The 22,759-nt window shown below is 38.6% G+C and overlaps 1 protein-coding gene across 1 annotated transcript in view; it reads right to left on the bottom strand.

Annotated features, from left to right (window-relative positions):
- The window catches only part of FASN (fatty acid synthase), a 55,767-nt gene that overhangs the window by 3,086 nt on the left and 29,922 nt on the right, over positions 1–22,759 (bottom strand). The window contains exons 15-40 of the mRNA XM_058169338.1: positions 22,452–22,567; positions 21,905–22,080; positions 21,415–21,606; positions 21,032–21,112; positions 20,747–20,932; positions 20,087–20,266; positions 19,297–19,500; positions 17,964–18,274; positions 15,568–15,957; positions 14,563–14,727; positions 14,255–14,373; positions 14,007–14,161; positions 13,445–13,648; positions 11,845–11,995; positions 9,806–9,984; positions 8,678–8,797; positions 8,425–8,547; positions 7,752–7,975; positions 6,585–6,786; positions 5,208–5,359; positions 4,063–4,154; positions 3,801–3,952; positions 3,357–3,599; positions 1,388–1,576; positions 628–849; positions 174–394 (exon numbers count right to left, since the gene is read on the bottom strand). Of these exons, the coding sequence (XP_058025321.1) occupies positions 174–394; positions 628–849; positions 1,388–1,576; positions 3,357–3,599; positions 3,801–3,952; positions 4,063–4,154; positions 5,208–5,359; positions 6,585–6,786; positions 7,752–7,975; positions 8,425–8,547; positions 8,678–8,797; positions 9,806–9,984; positions 11,845–11,995; positions 13,445–13,648; positions 14,007–14,161; positions 14,255–14,373; positions 14,563–14,727; positions 15,568–15,957; positions 17,964–18,274; positions 19,297–19,500; positions 20,087–20,266; positions 20,747–20,932; positions 21,032–21,112; positions 21,415–21,606; positions 21,905–22,080; positions 22,452–22,567 (4,749 nt within the window). The remainder of the gene's footprint in view (positions 1–173; positions 395–627; positions 850–1,387; positions 1,577–3,356; positions 3,600–3,800; positions 3,953–4,062; positions 4,155–5,207; positions 5,360–6,584; positions 6,787–7,751; positions 7,976–8,424; positions 8,548–8,677; positions 8,798–9,805; positions 9,985–11,844; positions 11,996–13,444; positions 13,649–14,006; positions 14,162–14,254; positions 14,374–14,562; positions 14,728–15,567; positions 15,958–17,963; positions 18,275–19,296; positions 19,501–20,086; positions 20,267–20,746; positions 20,933–21,031; positions 21,113–21,414; positions 21,607–21,904; positions 22,081–22,451; positions 22,568–22,759) is intronic.

The raw sequence follows: 22,759 nt of genomic DNA, 5'->3' as shown, positions 1-22,759 counted from the left end.
AAGGAGGTTACAATTGAATATTGTGATCACAAATTTGTATTACGGAAAACAATGTTGGAATAAGAAATGAAGTCACCCCATAAATGGATTGCTATGTGCATGTGCAACAAAATAGATGCACACTACTGTTGATCTGCCAAGTGGTCCTGGTAGACAGACCTTAGCGCTCTTACCTGAGTATGTGCTGCTACATAGGAGTGAGAGCCATCAAACAGGAAGAGGTGGTTGGGTAGGTAGGTAGGACTTTGCTGAGCTTGGAGCTGACAACACATTTCAAAGGCTACACAGGCACCAAAGGAGTATCCAGAAATTCGATAAGGGCCTTTTGGCTGTATCTCTTTTATACAGTTAATGTAATAGGATGCCAGGTTCTGTATACTGTCCAATGGAGCAGCTAATGATAGAAAAAAACAGTTAAGAAAAAGAGTCAGGCACTTGACTAGCTCATTTATAATCCCGCAATAAAAATCCAAGCCAGCCTAATAGGAATTTTGATAAAACATAAAAGATGTTTCCTCCCTCTGCTTATAATTTGTTTGTTTATAAACTAAATCTTTATATCTCAGCACAGCAGTGAGATATCATATTACTTAGAGATTCGATAAATGTGTTAAATATAACAGTTACCTTTGGTACACTGAAGCCCATAGCTTGGTATGTGGAGCTTTGAGGCAAGGGTGTTGAAGACAGTGATGGATCCCTCAATGGGATGAATAAGGAAGAGTGGAGACTCAGTGTTTTTCACCTCATTGAGTGCTATTATTGTTGGTCCATCTGGATTAACCAAGAGGCTATTCAAATCCACTCTGAGTTGCTCAGTCTGACCGCCTTTGGTTTCCTGGGATAATACTAAAGATAAGATATAGACACATTCATACAGTGAAGTACAAGGTTTATAAGATGGGCACAAGTCTAAATATTTTTTTTTAAACTTCGACTTCTGAAGCACTAGGATTCAAGCCAATTCTGATTCAGAAATTCTGAGAATGGGTTCCCATATAGTTTTTCTTTTAGATAAAAGAACAGACACCTGAAATTCAGAATGAGGCATATATATAAACTTCAGGGTAAAGTACTGCCTGGGCAAAAAACACAGTTTTATCTGCTTCTATCTTCTTTCTTTTTTCTCGGTCATCATTAAAAGCAGGCAGATTCTAGGGGTGGGCAATTAATTTTTCCAAGAGACCACACAAGAAATTAAATTTGTTGTGGAGGGCCAAACCAATAGGGCATGCATTAATACCCATATTTAAACTGAAGAAAAAAATAGCAGTTGCCTTCAAAATAAAAAGCAATCCACAGGAGCTGGAAAGGGTCAATCAAAGGGTTGGATGTGGCCTGAGGCTATAAAATAGACAGGTCTGTCTAGTTGGTTATACACACTTACTGTCCTGAGTTCCAGCTTTTGAAGAAAATTCCCGTAGTTTGTTAATAGTGAGTAACCGTACATCTCTCATTGGCATAACAATATCATAGTCCCGCTCGAGAGTCTGACGGACTTCAACTCCCATCAGGGAATCCAAACCCAAATCAGCCAGAGAGGTGTCAGCGTTCAGACTGTTCACATCACGGACACCTGAGGAAAAGAAAAGCTTGCTTAATGTCATATGGGCACGGCCCTTTTAGGCTGTCTCTTCAAGATTTAGCACTTGTTTGACAGCTTTGCTCTTTTTACTGACTTGACATCTCTTGATGGGATTGCTATAATAATGGAATGCATGAAGCATGATTTGAGATATAGGGCAGCTATCTTTTTGGCAATATTTAAAATACAATTATTTCAGTGTGGTCAGCCACATTTCAACTTTTTGTATTCTGCAGATCATTTTGTTTCAAATTTAACCAGGGTATGGAATTGCAAAGAAAGGTCATTAACCTATGAGAGAAGTCACCTGGGACGCCATGGGAGGTCATTTGGGACAATGAGACGCCTTGGTGGAGGGTGGGATTCAGAACCAAAGGGATAGTTTGCTACACTGCATAACCTTTTCTGTACTACCCCATTTCTTCTCTGTCTTTGCAATACACATAGTTACACAGACAGTTTAAGAGAAACTAAGACCTTGAGAGCTGCATATTCTCAGATGACACGACATCAGGCCCTCAGATTTCCATCCTAGCTTTTAGAAATGATGGAACTTGCAAAGCCTCGGACAACACCTGACCCACTAAGGATGAAATATAAAAGTATATGAAGCACATGCAGCTGAATGGAAAAGAGCTGGATTACTAATAATGAATAAAGGTAAATTATGAAGTGAAGGGGCTCAGCAATTGCTATATATACATAAACAACATTTGTCATGGCACAACACAGGGCATTATCATCCATCCAAGAGTCATATCTTGACTGTGAGTCATGGAAAACAAAGCAATAGCGCACAGCAAGTGAGAGAGAAGGGAAGGGAGGGATGGAGAGAGGAGAATGGGAAAGAGGGAATGTTGCTTTCTCAGCAAAAAACCTCCTTGCGTTTTAAAAAATCATGACTAGCATTTAAATCATGTTACAACATGAGCAGCTGGAAAGCCTATACTATTTCAGCAAATTAATTACCCTTTTCACTCATAACTTTCTACTAAATCATTTTATATTAATTTCTTATTTTAGAAACTCCAGCCTTTGCATGTTCCTTATGGATAATTTGTTGTTTTGATTCTGGGCTTCAGTTTCGGTATTTCTATATTATTTTCTGCCTTCTTTTATGTTTTCAAGAAGAGAGAAGTACTATATCAGTTCACATCTTCACAGGCATTTCTCTGCATTGCTCCGATTTCTCTTTCTCCCACATCTACTCCTACTTGATCTACAGCAACCTCAATTTCTCCATCTGTAACTTAGTAACATCTTCAGTACTAATCCCTATGGACACTTCTTGCAGAAGCTCTCCAATTCTGTGAAATCTTCTTCAGAAAATAACAGACCTGATGTTCTGCTAATTTTAAAAGTGTAGGATGCATGTTTAAATCAGGATCACAGTATACTTTGCAAACAACTAAATGAAATTATGGACAAATAGCAACGGATTGTGTGAAAAAATGGAATAAACAGTAACAAAGAAGCCACGTACAGAACTAATTCTAATGTACAATTAGCCTACTTAGTGTACAATACATAGTTCCCCCCTTTGAGATGACATGGCTCCTCTGCCACCAATCCTGTCCTCTGGCTCAGCGTTCTCCCCGGGATTAGATGGCCCTGGCCTTGCTGTTCTTTAGGAAAGCCTATGGGATTTTAAAGTTTTGTATTCCTTGGGTAGGTTGTTTATTATTTCTTTTGGGGGCCTTAGAAATAAGCAAATACTTAAAAAAGAGAAATCACAGCTTTATTACATGTTTTGGTTCTCAGTGATACTAACCAAGAATGTGAGCAACAGCTTCCACAAGATCCCTCTGGCTACCTCCATCATTTTTGGCCAACATTTTTTCTGCTAAGACAAAACTGGACATCACAGGGTGAGGCTGGTTGAGGAAGTGATCCAACACATCCAAGCATGAGCTGATCCTTTGGGGTAGAGTTCCCCCAATCACAGTGTCATTTGTGCCCATTGTCTCCAAAACAATTCCTACATCACCAATGGCACCCCACTGGATTGCTAGACCTGGAGGGAAAAAAGAAGGTGTGATGGTTATTAAAGAGGACAGGTGTAAAACAACAAGATAAGAATATTATTGTTTATGAGCATAAGGATGTGGTAATGTGTGGGAGAAATCAGATGACATGTACTTAAGTCTATCTAATCTTGCTTTAATTTATGTCTTTATAAATCCAATTTGTCAAGATGGAAAAATGATATAATTACCAGGATGGCCGTCATGTCGCCGCTGTTCACAGATACGTTCCATAGTAGAGTTGGCAAAACCGTAATTACTTTGGCCAACATTTCCTCTTCCAGAGGTTACTGAAGAGAAGGCTACAAAGTGATCCAGTTTGGGGCACCTTTGGCGGGTTACTCTGGAATAAAAAAACAGACAAAATTATTATATATTTTCAAAGAGATCATCTACTTGATCACCATTATCAGCTTTAAGTTCTTCATGTGCTATTCTTCGCATGCTACTTACTGGTCCAAATTAAGTGTGCCCAAATACTTGGGTTTGTTGACTTCACAGAAAAATTCTGGGGTCTGATTTTCCAGCATAGCATCTTTCAGCACCTATAGAAACGGCAACAAATATGATCTCTCAGACTTTAGAAAAATATCTTGCTCCCATTTCAAAACTACTATGCTATACAGTAAGGACCTACCTTATAATTATCTTTACAGTTAATGTGCACATTTTATGGAAATGAAAATAGTAACTATTGATTGGGAGGGGCAAATGAAGAAATAATTAGGCAATCCAGTAGCACTGCAGGCAAGAGTTACACTTCTTACCACCACCGGTTCTCAGACTATTAGCCTTTCGTTAATTATTTAATAGTAATGTTTTTAAGAAGGACAAACAGTCTTTGAAGATAAAATCTAGACAGCTCTAAGATAATGATCCAACCAAGATAATTTTGAAATATACATTAGTATTTCCACGCAACCAATGCCAAATATATATTTTTCCATATTATTGAGTGTTCTTTTTTTTCCTTTCAATCTTTCCTCAACTCAAACTTTAGGGAAAAAATTTAAAAATTCATTTGATTACTTCTCTTGTTTGAGGCACTATTTGATTATGGTTTTGGCTGAGGAATGCTGAAGATTAGATGTGGAGATATTCACTCACAGGTTAAGATGAACCCATCTAATTAACACTACACAAACTGAAACAGCCACATTGCCAGAGCATTACACTTCATTACATTTCCAATTTTTAAAAAAACATTCAAAATTACATATATTTGGTAAAAAAAAACTTTCACCAAACATATCTGCCTCAAAAACAACATACCAAAAGCACTGCATCTGTTAAAAATGCTTGCCAAATTATGTACCCTAAGCAAAACTGTCTACAAAATATACATAATTAGGAAGAATACATTGTTTTTCAGGCACACTTTTTTTTAAAATCTGAAAACTGATGAGAAAATAGGTTAAAGCAAAAGTTTTAAAAAATGGAAGAAACAATAATGGACAAATCTTTGGAGGATGGAGGTCAGATCTTTCTGTTTCTAGAGTGGTCCACAATAAATAGTCAAATAAATCGAATCTGAAGAGAGTTAAAGAGCAGAGGAGAAATTAACAGAACTATGGCCATGCCAAGAACCTGTCACTCACCATCGCCAAATTGAAAATACCCCCAACAGGTCCCAGTTGAGAAGCCTCTTGTATTAACTGCCGGGCTCCTTCAAGAGTAGCAACATCACTGGTTGACACGAGAACCTGGATTCCAAGCTCTTTCCATTCTTGCACTCGTTTAGCCTGATAACCTGAAAATCAGGAGAATTTGAAATCTAGCTGCAATTATGCTATATTTTTGGGTATAAAATCATCAATGCGATGAATATGGATTAGGCAAACTCCTGGAGACAGTGGAGGATGGGGGGGGGGCTGGCGTGCTGTACTCCATGGGGTTTTAAAAGTCAGACACGTCTTAGCGACTGAACGACAACAAAATGTACTTTTCCATTGTCTGCTGATGAAGGTAAACAGAAGAAGCAGGAATTTCTCTTCTGTTTTACATGCACATAGATGTCTGATAACCATCGGGGTTATCGGACATGGGGAAATAAATCAGTTTTTATAATCATAATTATCCTACTGATAATCATAGAATACATCATTTCTTTTTGAGATAAGCCTATGTTACTGGGAGATGGCAAAATTAACTTCTTAGAGAAAGGTCAACTTTAACATTTATTAATGACTGGAAACCCCTTTATGGATTTTTTGAGGAAAAAAATGAGCTTGTGATTTATGAGTTTGATCATTATTTGATGGAAAAATGAAATTGTTATGTAACAATAGAGAGAGGGTAAAATATAAAAGCATTTATAACCACTGGCAAAAAGATTGGAAGCTGCTTCTTTATATATTTTTTTCTTTTCTTTCTCTACTTTCTTTCTTACTTATACACTATTCTTCCTTATTTTCTTTTCATTTCTTTTCTCTAACACTTGTATTGCTTTTATATTTTTGTTAGAAATTTCTTCAATAAAAATATATTTAAAAAAGAATCTTGTTACCAGGGATAACAGGAAATGAAGTCTTTGTGTGAGTGTGTGCAAAATATTGATGCAATTTTTTTTCTTAGTACTTTAGCAGTACTATTCTCTTTCTATCTTTGCATGCAAGATTTTAAAGGTGGTATAATTCACAGTTTAATTACATTAACTTCCATAATTTAATTTTTATTTCTGATTTTATCCGTTCATTGAAAAGATTTGGGTTGTTGAGATTAGTATATTCTCCCTTTCCCTTAATTGTTAGATCCTTTAAAAGTACATATACTCATTTTTTACTCTTGCTCCATATATTCTTTTAGCAGTATGAAAAGTTTATTGCACAATTATCTCACAATTCTATCTTAAGCTTTCTCGAACCACTCCTTGCTGTCTCAACTCAAATGTAGCCTTTGCCAAGAGCAAAACTAAAATTTGCATTTCCGATTTGGAATCAGGGAGCGCAATCTTTCCTATTATTTGCTCAACATACCTGTCCGGATGCCTGAACGAGATGTCAGCACCAGCATTTTTGCCCCTCTTTCAACCAACCACTGAGCCAGTTCAAGCCCAAATCCTCCAAGGCCTCCTGTGATGATATATGACTTGTTTGGTGGGCAAGATGTTCGGGAGATGGCTGGAATCGGTGTTAAATTAGTTTCCTTTGTGGGAGAGTTCTTCTCTTCTTCATGGATCTAGAAAAATAGCACAGCTATTTCATCATATAGTTCAAAACTGACTCATGCTCTCTTTTTTTTAACAGAAATAGCACTAAATTAGTATAGTGGGAAGAGCTATCCTGGAGACATTATAATTGCAAATGGGTCATAATGTTTTGGTTTTAAATATTTTTCATTATAAAATAGCAAGCATGCAACTGAGATGGGTGGCATAAAAATATTATTGTTGTTGTTGTTATTGTTGTTGTTGTTAGTAGTTGTAGCAGCAGCAAAAATATGCAACCGTATATTCTGGCAATATGGGAGTCTATAACAATTCTCACAACACCTTCGCAGTGCAGAAGTTCAAATTAAATATCCCTATCTAGTTTGTGTTTGAACACATCCAGGAAAAAGGAACACACTACTTTCCTCAGTAATTGGTTCCACTGTTGGACTGCTCCGACCGTTAGGAAGTTTTTCTAACAAAGCCAACCTTCTTGTAACAGTCTTTATTAATGTATCCCTGCATTTTGAGATGATAGACAGCAAATTCTCAACTTCTGCATGATATTCTACCATCTGAAATAGGCTCTCTAGAGATTTCCTTTCTCATAGCAAAAAATACTTATTTGCCTCAGTCTTTTGTGGTGATTTCATTCCCACTCTAAATAATCCTTGTTCTTTTTCTCTGCACATATTCCATCTTCTCTGTCAGAGCCTTTTGAACCATGATACAGTATATTTAATTCACAACACTCCCACAATTTATTAAGCAAGTTATCCAGTCAAAAATACAAACACAATCAATCTGGCAAATTGCCGTAGTAATAAATGTGTAATAAATTCTAGCACTTTAGAAATACTACATACTAACTCAGCTTCTCCATTCTTCAACCCACCCTCTCCCCTCCCTCCTCCTTTTTTAACAGATATTTACAGCAGGTATCAGTATTCACAATTATATAGTACAGTTTTCCCAAAGTCTTCTTGGATCATACCTGGATTACCACTTTTCCAATGTGTTTTCCTTGTGCCATGTATCTGAAGGCAGCTTCTATATCTTCTCTGTTAAACAAAGTAGTCTGCAAAGGTTTTACTACACCATTTTTAATGCCTTCTTCTAGCAGGTTGGACACTAATTCCCAGTCTTTGTTTCTGTCTTCAAAAATAGCATCTAATAGAATTCCATGAAAAGCCACGTTCTTCAGGAAAAGAGCCATTCCTACAAGAAGCAATGCAGTTATGACTCTTCTACCTTAATGTAGCTTCTGCTGCCAGCAAAATTCTCATACATTTTTAAAACAATTAATAATGAACCAGAGGCAAAATCTAATCAGAAAAAAATCATGAAACTCTTTTAATGAAATGATTCCTATGAATTTAATTGAAATGAAACATATAACATTTAAGAAGAATTAGTTCTAGGGAAGTTCCACGCACATAACTCTTCTACTTAAAAAGTTAGTTCCAAGCATTACAGTACCATAATGCTAAGAAAAAGATGTTTAGGGTAAGAGGTGACCTCTGTTAGTGCCTGCTTTGATTGGTGCCATTCTTTTTTATGCTTAAATGAAGGTATAAGTCCAAAAGGTATGACTAAATTTGTGCTACATCCACCCAGTAGAATCCAGAAATATCCTGCACATAGATACTCAGGCTGAAAAATCTTACCAAGAGGTGTGTTTTTGGACAGGTCATATTTGCCAATTTCCAAAAAGCGTCCATGACGAGCAAGGCATCGAAGGCTGGCCTGGAGTTTTTCTTCTGATAAGGAGTTTAACACAAGGTCAACACCTGCAAAAATGTTCAACAAAGTCAATAGAGTAGCCTACAAGATTTGTATTGCCTAATAACCTACACTCTTTGCTTCTAATTAAAACTTCTGAACTGTAGCGAGATGATTGCTTCCAGTGTTTACACTTACCTCTGCCATTAGTAACTTTCAGTATGTGTTGTTCAAAGGAAGTATTTCTAGAATTGGCAAAGCTATTTGCATCAAGCTGAGGGAATCTTTTTTGGAGATATTCACGTTTCTCTTTGGAACCTGAAAACAGGAAAAATATGTTTCTCTCAATTCAAATATCATAGAATAGAATAGAATAGAATAGAATAGAATAGAATAGAATAGAATAGAATAGAATAGAATTGAAAAGAATAGAATTTTTTATTGGCCAAGTGTGATTGGACACACAAGGAATTTGTCTTGGTGCATATGCTCTCAGTGTACATAAAAGAAAAGATACGTTCATCAAGAATTCTAAGGTACAAGCACTTCCTTCTTAAGAGGCCTTTAAGGAAGACAGAGAATGCCTTGAGCATCTACAGTATGGGGTCAAAATCTGCAAGATGGTGCTACAACAATGTGACTGAAATCTGTCCTTTTGTTGTGAAAGTGTGAGGTTGATGTAGATATCAAAGAGGCGGTGGAACTTAGATCATCACACCTGCCATCTTGAAGATTTTGATTTTGATCACTGCCATTTCATGGACACCATTGGATAATACCAGCCACAGCACTGTTCTCATTAACTGGCAGCTGATGATGGCTGAAGAGACATAGAAATTAATCTACTCCAATTTTTTTTTAAGTCAACCTGTCCTTATTTACTTCTCCCATGTTTAGCTTATATAATCAAATAAAGCATATGTTTAAGGAGTAAAAGAAACATCATTTTTCTCAGTTCTTCAAGTCTTATTTGTTTCTGAAAATAAAAACTTATTTATTTATTCATTCAATTTCTACAGCTACCCATCTCAATCAATGGCTCTGAGCTGCTTAAAAACATTTTTAAAAACATCCAAAATAAATAAACTGGCCAAGATATTTGGCCAGTTAACAGTCAATCCAGACCTGCAGGTTCAGGAACACAGCCAGGATTTTAAAGACTTTTAAAGTGGCAACAGATAGGGGTCATTCTAAATTCTGATGGGAGGTTATTCCACATTGTTTCCTATGTTTTCATTCTTTAGAGCAGAAAGCAAAGGTTACAAAGAGCTCTTAGAAAGAAAGGCTGAAGCAGTTGTTTGAATCTATGAAAAGGAAGCTACGTACCCACAGTGGCAAAGACCTGGCAGCCCATGCTTAGGGCAACAGCAACGGCAGCTTGGCCCACACCTCCTGAAGCTGAGTGGATGAGAACAGAGTCGCCCTGCTTCATGCCCCCTCGAACCACCAAGGAATAGTAAGCAGTTGTGTAGGCCACTGGCACAGAAGCTGCTTCTTCCAGGGTCCTGAAAAATGGGAAGAAGTTCTTTGCAGGCCTTCACACCTCTATTTCCCACCTCCCTTGTCAATTTTCATCATAACTCTTGTTGTGAGGAAGACAGGCAACTTGGAATATGCACTTTTCTTTCTCAAGGGGTCATTCTACTATCTGTGCATATGACACCATTTTAAAACTGCTTCTTTTCATCCAGAAGCAGAATATCTCTAATGGTATGTAAATCTTCCACTTGTAACTCTTTCTATAGCAACAGCTGATCATTAAGAACGTTGTGGTAATGAAAAATTCGTGACAGAAAACATTTGCTTGGTTGCTTTTTCCGTCCTCCCTACATTCTTTTTTTACATAAGACAGATCTGAACATGTTAATTTCCAGAATGTAATTTTAAAAAGTTCTTAAAGTAGAGTATATATTAACAGTCCATTCAGTCTCTTAAACTTAATTACCAGGCTCCCCAAGTATTCATTACCCTGCTTGGTAAAAGAATCCTAAGTAAAAAATAGATGGGCTCCAATAAAATCAAAGGCTCTGCATTTTCCCCATACATATCCCAATCAAAAAAGCAATTACAGGAAAAACAGAGAAGTGGGGAAAGTTACTGATACTCTGTTTTTCTACAGTAATGAAAAAGACAGATTGTAAACCACTGTATGATGAATGCAATTAGACAAAAAAATTGTTCTGCTGCCAATAATGTTTCTTACATTAAATCCCAGTTTATTTTGCAAATGTAGGGATAGAATAGGGAGTGCAATGTAAGTATACTTACCAGTTTTGTGGCACTTCCCACAGGAATCTCTTTTCACAGTCTACCACTGTAGCAAGTCCTTTAGCTGGTAGCAATCCCATTACTCTTTTCCTGCAGGGTCATATCCTGAAAAACTCCATTCCTAACATGCATTGCTGCAGTGTCCAATTTCCTGGGGGAAAAATCGACTATTCCTGTGAAACTGCTCCAATAAAATGTTACTAGCAGGCATTTATGGACTTTAATGTCCATACTGATGTCTTAATTTTCCCACATTGATGGAGGAAAAGAGATTCGTTAGTCAATTTTGATTTGCGACTGAGTATCCCCAGCTAGAAATTGCAATGGAAGAAAATAATGTCCAGTGTTTAGCAGTTTAGCATTTGACTGAATGCTCAAGACTATAGCACTAACTTTTCCACTTCTGACTTCAACCCACAGAAAGACTGGTAATTGCTTCGGAATATGCACTTTTCTTTCTCAAGGGGTCATTCTACTATCTGTGCATATGACACCATTTTAAAACTGCTTCTTTTCATCCAGAAGCAGAATATCTCTAGTGGCATGTAAATCTTCCACTTGTAACTCTTTCTATAGCAACAGCTGATCATTAAGAACGTTGTGGTAATGAAAATTGTGACAGAGAACATTTGCTTGGTTGCTTTTTCCGTCCTCCCTACATTCTTTTTTTACATAAGACAGATCTGAACATGTTAATTTCCAGAATGTAATTTAAAAAAGTTCTTAAAGTAGAGTATATATTAACAGTCCATTCAGTCTCTTAAACTTAATTACCAGGCTCCCCAAGTATTCATTACCCTGCTTGGTAAAAGAATCCTAAGTAAAAAATAGATGGGCTCCAATAAAATCAAAGGCTCTGCATTTTCCCCATACATATCCCAATCAAAAAAGCAATTACAGGAAAAACAGAGAAGTGGGGAAAGTTACTGATACTCTGTTTTTCTACAGTAATGAAAAAGACAGATTGTAAACCACTGTATGATGAATGCAATTAGACAAAAAAATTGTTCTGCTGCCAATAATGTTTCTTACATTAAATCCCAGTTTATTTTGCAAATGTAGGGATAGAATAGGGAGTGCAATGTAAGTATACTTACCAGTTTTGTGGCACTTCCCACAGGAATCTCTTTTCACAGTCTACCACTGTAGCAAGTCCTTTAGCTGGTAGCAATCCCATTACTCTTTTCCCTGCAGGGTCATATCCTGAAAACTCCATTCCTAACATGCATTGCTGCAGTGTCCAATTTCCTGGGGGGAAAATCGACTATTCCTGTGAAACTGCTCCAATAAAATGTTACTAGCAGGCATTTATGGACTTTAATGTCCATACTGATGTCTTAATTTTCCCACATTGATGGAGGAAAAGAGATTCGTTAGTCAATTTTGATTTGCGACTGAGTATCCCCAGCTAGAAATTGCAATGGAAGAAAATAATGTCCAGTGTTTAGCAGTTTAGCATTTGACTGAATGCTCAAGACTATAGCACTAACTTTTCCACTTCTGACTTCAACCCACAGAAAGACTGGTAATTGCTTCGAATATGCGACACCTCCCCCAACGACTTTCCAATTTCTCCTCAGGTAAGGTCACAGCACTTCCCCAGAATTCTGATTTTGGCATGTAGAGCAGTGATGGGTTGCCCCCGGTTTGGTCCGGTTCTCTAGAACCAGTAGTAAAACCGGTGGGAGGCTCCGCCCACCCACCACAATGTCATCACGGGTGATCTGCGCATGTGCATGCTCCCGTTGCGAATCAGTAGTAAAGGTAAGTAGAACCCCATCCTGATGTAGAGTCAACGTTTGATAAGATTCTCCAGCAGGAACATTTTAAAGTGCCAACTGCAGGCAGTTTATCTCTAAGATAGGCACATCATCAAGGAATCCCACTTGAAAGTGAATTTAATTTAAAAATGATCTTAATATTTTATTTAACACCAAAATGCTCCTTTAACGTGTTTCTGGGGTGGGGTGGATGTGGAGATTTTAGTCCTATTCTTGCGATAGCTATATATGGATAAGACTCAGGAAGGATTCAGCTCACCTGCGATCTGAGCCTATTCTTTACCTAATTTAAATATTATCATTGCTAATATCAAATTTCTTTCCTGAAGATATCCATTCTCTAATCATTTCTACAGATATTGTATCAAGCTATATATTATACTATCTTAGCCAAAGAGTTAATTTAGTTTATGAAGAAAATATATATAAGATAAAATTGTTTATCTTAGGACACACATAAATAATAGAAAACTTTTACATTTCCACAACTTTAATACAATATTTATTAAAATAGCACTGTACCTCCCCTGGTGATGTTACTGTAAAAAAAAAAAGATTCATCCTGACAATGGATTCTAATCATTAGGCAATAATTTAAGAACACTCAAGTGGAGATGAGTCTCTGGAAATTTTTTTTTATACAAAACTACAAAACTGCTTTGTAACAAGCCACAGCACTAAATTATTTAACTGTTGTAATTGGTAACTACTTTTCAAGGTCTTTCTGCAAACCATCATGTTCTCTATTACTCTATTCTCTGTGCTATGTTTTCATCTAGTTATCCATATTCAATTTTAAAGCAAGCATCTTTTTCATGTAACTATTTCTTTATAATATGTTTCTCTAAGAAACAGGTGAATTAATACATGCAAACTAAAATACTGCAAAGCCTCTGTTAAAACAAAAGCAACTTACCAGGAATAGCATCTGGAGAAAGTTTTCCTGTGGCCAACATAATATCTCGGAAATTTAGAGATGCATAATGGATTTTGCACAGCTGAACATTGGGATTGCTTGTGCAGAAATGCTGAAGTGGGGAAGAAATCCAGCGAAGAGAGGAAAGATCCCCTCGTGTCAAAACATTCACAAATGCATATTCAGTAACCTCTTGAGATTGAGCTGGAAGAGATTGGGAGATGTACAACTTAGCATTCTTTCATTTTACAGGTGCAAATATGACAAACTTATTTTCCTCCTTAAACATTGGGAAAAGCCTGAGTTAATTAGTAAGAATGGAGCATTCCATTCTAACATTCCCAAGGTTTTGGGTTTCTAAAGTAAACTCATTACAAGACAATTCACACCAGTCATTTGTACCGAAAAGGCATTCACTGTTATCCAGAACTGAGACAAGAGTCATAAGACTATTCACATTTATAAAGAATAGAGAGATTAAGTGAGAGACAGTGGAGCAAATATTCTTCCCCCTCCCCCCATTCTTTTGTGAGCACAGGCTACATTTTGTAATAAAACTCACTTTGCTTTAATGGGAGATGTCTGAAAGAGCCCCACTTTCCATCACGGAAAATATTCATGACCAAATCATTCAGCAGAATTGTTTGCATTTCTTTAGCGGAAGAGTTGGTGGGTGGGCTAGGAGAAGCAGCATTCAGATTGGAGATGAAGAGGCACCTAAGAAGTAAAATACACTGTTTAGCCTATTCCTTATTTCTCCCAAGTAATTTTAAGAAATGTATAGTGTCACTAAATATTATATTGTTCTACCTGATCCTGTGTCCACCAGGTTCTTGACGGAGACAGTTCACCATACCAACAACTCCAGAAGTACCACATTTATTTGCAGTCAACCACACAGAGTGTTCAGAAGGCTCTGCTAGCATTTGCTGAAAGAGAAATATCTTATTTAGTTGTCATGGAATAGTGATTTCCATAATGCATAATATGAAAATAACAACTCTCAAATTTCACAGGATTTGTATACTAAAAGTTGAAATCCTATTAACTGACTGCTGTAAAATTTAGTTGGAAACTTTAGAAGAAAGAAAGAAAATCAAGTACTTCTCAGTTTTTACCTTCAAAGGTTCCACCCATTTATAATCGGTTTCATCCACCGGTAGGAAAATGGGCTTCTTGGTAGGAAGTGGTCGGCGGCATAAGAAGATTGCTGCACCAAAAGACGATCTTTTCACAGCTACCAAATTTAGACTAGCCTTCTTAAATAAGTTCTCCCATTCTACCTGCCAAACCAAAGAAAATTAGAATTAAAGTAAATCACCCAGTCATGTGATTCTTGAAAAGTAATCTTTCTCATTTGTTGTTTAATAAACAAACGTCAGGGTCCTGTCCTTCTATTGCCAATCATTTAGTTTCTTACTGATGCTCTTGGCTTTAACCTACCTGCTACTTCTAGAACACTACATCACTAACCTGCCATTAAGAATATATTTAATGGTAACTTGTATGGAATAAATAATCTAGGGCTTGGCAGCCTGTGAAGTAGACATGCTTAAAATTATGTTTTATTGTCCAATATTAATTCAGAAGTAAATCTCAGTGAATTCAGTTGAATTGTTAATGTGTAGGGGATAGCTTTAACCTAAATGTTTCACACTGATGTGTACAAGCATTCATCTATCAGTCTATTGTCCCTCCCCCACATTAGTCAATTTCACTGTAACCAACTAGATCTATCAAAATGGCTTCTTTTCAGGTAACTAGGATCAGAGCTTGGTCTTTTTCCAGGTTACTGTCCTTATTTTATTATGTAAGGTGAAGAATCACTTTCTAATTTTTGGAAAGATGGATGAGAGATTTTTATTCCTGTCAGTCTGAGGTAGATCGTGACATGACTAATAGTTATTTAAATACATTATGGCTACTCTGCTCTAGACTTTAAAAGCCTTAGACTGCACTATGAATTTTTTCCCTCTGAAATATAAAAGGAAAAAAAAAATCCCATCTGACATCTTTTAGATAGATGTGCCGAGTTGGCAATTCCTAAAATTCCCCAACCAGAAGAAGGCTGGACAACACCATTCTGAAGCAGCTGTAGAGACATGGGAGGTCATAATTCATACCTGATTTAGAAGGCCTGGTTTATCTTGAAGCCCTGGGGATGTGAGAAAAGCAACTATTTCTCCTAAGGTTTCTCCTTTCAGAAGAGTGTGCAATAAGATAAAACCACCATCCTTCACTGCGGCTGCCATGTTAGAAAGTGTTTCAGCCGGCTTGCTGAGAGCATTCAGTGAGCAGTTGCATACTAGGAGATCAGCCTTTGTCAAGCTTCCAGAAGGAGGACTGGCAGGATCCCACTGCTCCATAGAGGCACCGATTTCCTGCAAATCGTTCTCGTGTGATGCCAGATTTTTTAGTACTCGGTCAGTGGCAGTGTAGTCAAGTTGCAGCATAGGCTGGGAGTTTAAGATGCTTGTAACTCGTGAGAATAGATGTCCATCTCCTGCTAGAGCCTGAAAGAACAGAATAAAAGTGTGTATGTATTTTTGTGTGTGTAGGTATACACACACAAACACAAAGGTAGTCCTTGTTCAGCAACTGCCTTTTTTAGCTGCCTTTACAGTTGTAACAGTGATGAAAAAGTGACTTTTGACCAATCCTTGTGTTTACTACCTTTTCAGTCTTTAAAGCAAAGGAAAGCTCAAGTATGATCATAAGCACAGTCACGGTTTCACTTATTGACTGCTTCAATTAATGACCTAGTTTCCAGTCTCAAATGTCAGGGACTATCAAATAAGCAAGGACTATCGGTATTAATACATGAGAGAAACACACCCATAGGTCGATTCTCTCGCCCCTTCTGTTCAACATCTACATGAAGCCGCTGGGTGAGATCATCAGTGGCTTCGGTGTGAGGTACCAGCTGTACGCTGATGACACCCAGCTGTACTTCTCCACACCGGGCCACCCCAATGAAGCTATCGAAGTGCTGTCCCGGTGTCTGGAAGCCGTACGGGTCTGGATGGGGAGAAACAGGCTCAAGCTCAATCCCTCCAAGACGGAGTGGCTGTGGATGCCGGCATCCCGGTACAGTCAGCTGAGTTCACGGCTGACTGTTGGGAGCGAGTCATTGGCCCCGATGGAGAGGGTGCGCAACTTGGGCGTTCTCCTGTCGTGTCCCACTCCTCCGCTGACAGCTGGGTCAGGGAAATCCGAATCAGGCTTGCCTCTGCAGCTCTGCCCAAAGTCCTAGCAAAGTCCTCAGAGCAGGCAGGAGACCAGTAAGTGACTTCAGCAAGATAAGTTCGACTTTTGCCTGACTCAGAGACTGCCAGAAAGTAGATCCTTTATATAGGCCATGGGGTGTGGCTCCATGACTCAGCACTCATTAAGGCCTGCCCCTCCCTTCCCTCTGTTGCCTCCGCCTATCCAATCTTCTGATGCGAGGGTCACACCAATCAGCTGTTGGTAATAAACCCTCCTCAGGCTCAAATGCTGTGGAGGAGGGGGAGGGGTCTAGCTGCTCCGTTTGCCTGGGCATGGAGTCAGGGCTGGGGCAGGGAGATTCTCCTTCTTCTGCAGTTTGTGTGGGCATGGAGCCAGGACTGGGACCGGGAGGCATACATTCCTCAGTGTTCGGGAGCAGGTAAGAAGGCCCCGGCTGCTCTGAGGGCGGGCAAGACACAACATCTCCTGGATGAACGGCTGTCTTTTGAAGACCACCTGACGGCCGTCTCCAGGAGAGCTTTCCACCAGGTTCGCCTGGTGCGCCAGCTGCGCCCCTTTCTAGACCGGGATGCCTTATGCACAGTCACTCACGTCTCGTCTGGATTACTGCAATGCTCTCTACATGGGGCTCCCCTTGAGGGGCATCCGGAGGCTTCAGTTAGTCCAGAATGCAGCTGCGCGGGTGATAGAGGGAGCCCCTCGTGGCTCCCACGTGACACCTATCCTGCGCAGGCTGCACTGGCTACCTGTGGCCTTCCGGGTGCGCTTCAAGGTGTTGGTGAACGTCTTCAAAGCGCTCCATGGCATAGGGCCGGGCTATCTACGGGACCGCCTGCTGCTACCGAATACCTCTCACCGACCCGTGCGCTCTCACAGAGAGGGACTCCTCAGGGTGCCGTCGGCGCGACAGTGTCGTCTGGCGACGCCCAGGGGAAGGGCCTTCTCTGTGGGGGCTCCCGCCCTCTGGAACGAACTCCCCCCAGGACTCCGTCAACTTCCGGACCTCCGAACCTTTCGTCGCGAGCTTAAAACTCACCTATTCATCTGCGCTGGACTGGGTTAGTTTTTAAACTTATGGGTTTTTAATGGGTTTTTATTCTAAATTTTAACCGTGGCCAATTTAATAAGTTTTTTAATTATATTTTAATCGTATTTATATTGTATTATTTTGTATTTTTTATCAGGCTGTGAACCGCCCTGAGTCCTTCGGGAGAAGGGCGGTATAAAAATTTAAATAATAAATAAATAAATAAAAAGAGCAAGTGGGACTGTAGAATTGTTTCATATTTACCTCTATGATTTTCATCTTGTGACTGGTGATATTTTCCAGCACTACATCTACACAAGTTTTCAATTCAGCACAATCCAGCAAGCCATTGAGAAGAGAGTCTTCTTGAAGATGCAGCTTTTCCCGAGCCACAACCTGTTCTAGTTCTGAATAGAGGTTTCCATTTAGCTCTAGGCGGCAGATTTCAGCAAGAATATGAGCAAGACCCTTCTGCTCAACTTCGGCTTGTGTGGAGTTCATGAGAGCATCCAGCCCAGGTATTGCTATTTTGACTCCATGCTTTGCTATCTTCTTCTGTAGGTTTTGGATCAGCACTGGAAAGAAAAGAACGAAGGTATAAAATGCTTTATAGTGGTGGTTTCTTCCGGTAGTTTAGTTCAGACCAACACCTGTTTTTCACATTTAATTCAGCAGCAATTCTCTATGGCTTCTAACTTTCTGCAACAGATTGAATTATATCTACATTATCCACGAGTCTAGGTGTTAAGGCTGCAGCTCCCAGAATCCTAAGCCAGGACGACTAAGTTACAGGAGGCTTTCTACTGTAGGTGTTTTAGGTTGTGCAGCATGTTGCATCCAAAGCCAAACAATGCTTCAGAGTATGCACACTGCACTTGTCAACACTTCCTTAAAGAAGCTGCATTTTTTTTCTGGGCTTGTGTAGTAGGCATTCGAAGTTTGGAAAACATGGATTTAAGTTGAGGATGCCCTGGCAAATTGCCTCGTAAAGTCAAGCACAATTTTTTTTAAGATTATGCGGCTAACATGGGAGCCTAGAAAGATACATTTTCTTGAAAGAGATACCAGTAAGTACAGCATGCATTCCCATGCCTGCTCCTTTGCGTCCTTAGTGCAACATGTTCCTACTTCATATGCATGCAGTATGTAACTTAGGGATCTTTGCTAAGAATTCTTCCTACCCAACATATTCGTAACTAAGTGTATGCACACAAGAGATGGGCAGTCTTTCAATCTCAAACTTTAAATTTAAAGAGGCTAAAAAGCCTCTTCAAGGATTGTCCTCCCCAGCTGATGCCTTCTAGATCTGTTAGGATACATTTGGGAGGGGAGCAAATTGATGAGTGTTTAGAAATTATTCAGAGAGCCTTTGGGGGCTATTTGGTGACATCATTCAAAAGGAGAGGGGAATGCGACAAAGGTGGAAATGAGAGCAACAGATTTTTGGGAGACCTCCATACCACAACCTCACAAAATCTGAAACTGACAGAAATTTCCATTAGGACCCAAACAGAATGTGCAGTGATAACTCTTTCTTCATTGTTTACAGGGTATGTATTCTATCAAAAATTTCCTCTAAGCATAAGGAATATTTTACCTTTGCAGTGCTCAAAACTAGACTGAAGCTTGGCATCAGAGGATAAGCAGCCACTCTCATTATAGGGCACAAAACAAAATTTCTCCAGGATGGGAGGAGTCTGTTCCTGCTGTCGCCGGGGAGCTGTGCTGGAGTGAAGACCAGATATCTGAACAGCTCCTCCTGTAATGGTATCAAGGCAACGGTCCACTGCAACATCTAAAACTACAAGGCAAAGAGATAGTTAATGGACAGCAGTGCAAAAGAAAACCAACAAGAAAAAGGACTTCTTGGAATTCAGTTTTTGGGCTACAAAGAAATTCTGGATACAAGTAGTCCTTGATGTATAACAGTTTGTATAGCGACTGTTCTAAGTTACAACAGCACTGAAAAAAATGCTTATGAGTGTTTTTCGCACTTATGACCATTGTAGCATCCCCATGGTCATGTGATCAACTGACTCGTATTTATGACAGTTGCAGTGTCCTGGGGTCATGTGATCACCTAAAGTCAATGGGGAAGACAGATTCACTCAACAACTGTGTTACTAATTTAACAAGTGCAGTGATTCACTTAATATCTGTGCCAAAAAGATAATAAAATGGGGCAAAATTCACTTAACTGTCTCACTTAGCAACTGAAATTTTGGGCTTAATTGTGGCCATAAGTCGAGGACTATCTGTACTAATTATTAATTTTGCTCCCCAATAATTATCCTACAACATTAGGCTGGAACAGCCAATTTAACAGGTTGGCTTTTTAAAAGGAGCTACAGCAAAACATAAAAAATAAATGGCAAGATGCCCTTTACCTTCAGTCTCTTCAGTGTGTTTCTGAACAAACTCTAGATGTAGCTTTGGGTCAATGCACACTGAACGGATTCTGGTTGGTAATCGCAGATTTCGTCCCATTTCCCCCAAAATCATCAAATGCAGCATGGTGTCAAGAAATGTCACCCAGTTCCCATTCCACAAAATCTTGCCAGAATTTCCTGCAATGGCAAACAATCTAATTAGCACAAAACACCCCTGCCGCTGCAGTTTTTGGTAAGAAGTTAAAAAAAGAAAAGAAAAGAAAATGTATAGGCACTACAACACAGAATTACTCTGCTTTCCAAGTGAAATACAAGAAAAATGTCCCCAATTACCTTTATTTTCCCAAAAATTTCCCTAGTTGCTAATCAAATATTTGTATTTCTGTACTTAGATTATAAATTCATTTCATCTCACAGTCAGATTTCCTAATATAGTAAAATGCTGATATTTTGGATTACATTCCCCTAATTCCAGACATGTTATGCAATAATTATGTAAGCTGTCAGCAAACACTTTGAAAGCACCAGATTACAAGAGTTTTCTATTTTTTAGAATAATTAAAATTATATGCCAAGTCCAGTCTAATCATCTGGCTAATTGTAGGACCAACCATAATAACCATAGTAATAATGATTTCTATTTAGATATGTTGTTACCATTACTGCTGGATTCCATGACTCCTTGAAATGTTGGCCCATAATCATAACCACGAAGGCGAAGCTCTTTGTAAATGTCCCCCTTTGATAAACGAATTCCTGAGCAGGGATTTGGCTGGCTTTTCAAATCAATAAGCTGGTTTCGAAAGTTATTGAGAGCAGTTTCTTCCAAAATGCAAATTTTTCCTGGTATATCGAGTAGATAGAGAGGGAAAAAGAGTCAATAAGTAGGCAGAATCAGTATTTCTTTTTAAAAAAACACACTCACTGATACTACTTACTTACCACTCACAGCCAGATTTCCATTTCCAGATACTTCAAAACACTGGGAAGCAGGCATGAGTCTCACCTCCAACTGTGTTAAGCCTAAAAGGCAGGCAGAAATTAATGAGTTTACTCTACATTCAAGTATCATATATGAATAAAATAAAGAAAGCAGAAATGGTACAGTATTTGTATTTATGGTACATATCTTTCTCTGCTACCAGATAAAGGAATATGTGCTGCATTGATAAGTCATTTAAAATTTATCTTCCTTCTTTCATCTTATTCCAGGTAAAAATAAACAGATTAAAAAAATAAGATCTCCCAGACACTATCAATGAACATTTCAAAGAATCAGTTTTATCAGACAATATTTAAGATGGAGCAATCTTTATTACTCTCACCTTTTTTGGGAAGTATTGTTGCCTGGTGGATTGTAACATCTTCAAACGTGACAGGCAGTTCTTCTATCGTAGTTCCCAGGGAGCGTGCTAGAGTGCGCCAGGCTAGTATCAAGTAACCAGTTGCTGGATAGAGAACTCTGCCATCAATGCAATGGCCCACTAAGTAATGATCAGGGGATTCAGGATTCGTATCTGTTAACAACAATAGACAAAAAATATAGGAATTTTAGTACTTTCTTACGAACCTGGCTTTGGTATCTCTTACCCAAGAATCAATCTCTGCACACTTTCTCCTACCCTAGCTTCAGAGTCAGAGATGTCTCAAAGAAAACAGCGCTCTGATTTTTACTTCTTCCCATCTACACTTCTACTAAAATGACACAAAGACTAGGACATGTTTTCCCTTGAGATTGTTAAAATCCCACTCAAATTTCTTTTTCTTTTTGGAGTGGGGTTCAAACAAAGAAGCCATTTGACTTCTAGTATATACCAATATTGTAGACTGTTGCTGCCCCAGAACCTCCAGACCCTTTTGGAAAATCTTCAGGTTTTGGGACATCCCAGATCTGGCTGTGGTCCCAAGCAATGTAAGGAGAAATAAGTGGCGTTCCGGTCGGAACAGGATATTGGACACGTGGAAACAGATTGTTTGCCAGGACATTTATTCTAGGAAAAGAAAAACAAAAATTTGTGAAGATTGTACCCATCACTCAGAGGCAACAATAGTAGCTCCTGGAAAGTGAATTTTACTTTTCCTTCATGACTCCTTCTATTGATACTCTTGCAGTAACAAAACTTTGATTTTTAATGGTAGCATTTATATGTAAATAATACAGGATGCTTTTCATGCCACAATCCATTTTTCCATTAACTTAGTGGTAATTAGAAATGCAGGCTTCTTCCTCAGACCTTTAATTATTTCTTGGATAGTCACATAAAGTAGCTGGGGCAAAACAAATAATAGTACTATTCAATTCAATCCAATTATGAAATTTGGGCCATTATATTCCCCGCTAACCTTTCACTCATTACCTTACCCTGTCAAATGGATTTTTCCAACATTTGTCAGGAAAAATTCCAGATTGTTCTTGTGTTCCCTCCTCATCAAAGGTAGAATGGTGCAGGTTGGTTTCAACGATCTTTTCAGGATTGCCTAGTTAGTTAGAGATTACAAAAATGATCAGAAAAAGTTACACATTTCCCAGTTCCAAAAGATTTCATTAATTATGATTGTCAACTTACTCTGATGGGCAAGTTTTTATGAGACGGGGGAACAAGGGCATGGCATGAAGAAGAAATAGTTGAAGAGATCAGCAACAATAATTTTAAGACAATCATTCGTTTT

This window comes from Ahaetulla prasina, chromosome 2, assembly GCF_028640845.1.
Source record: "Ahaetulla prasina isolate Xishuangbanna chromosome 2, ASM2864084v1, whole genome shotgun sequence".
Taxonomy (NCBI): Eukaryota; Metazoa; Chordata; class Lepidosauria; order Squamata; family Colubridae; genus Ahaetulla; species Ahaetulla prasina.
This window is presented reverse-complemented; position numbering and strand designations above follow the sequence as displayed.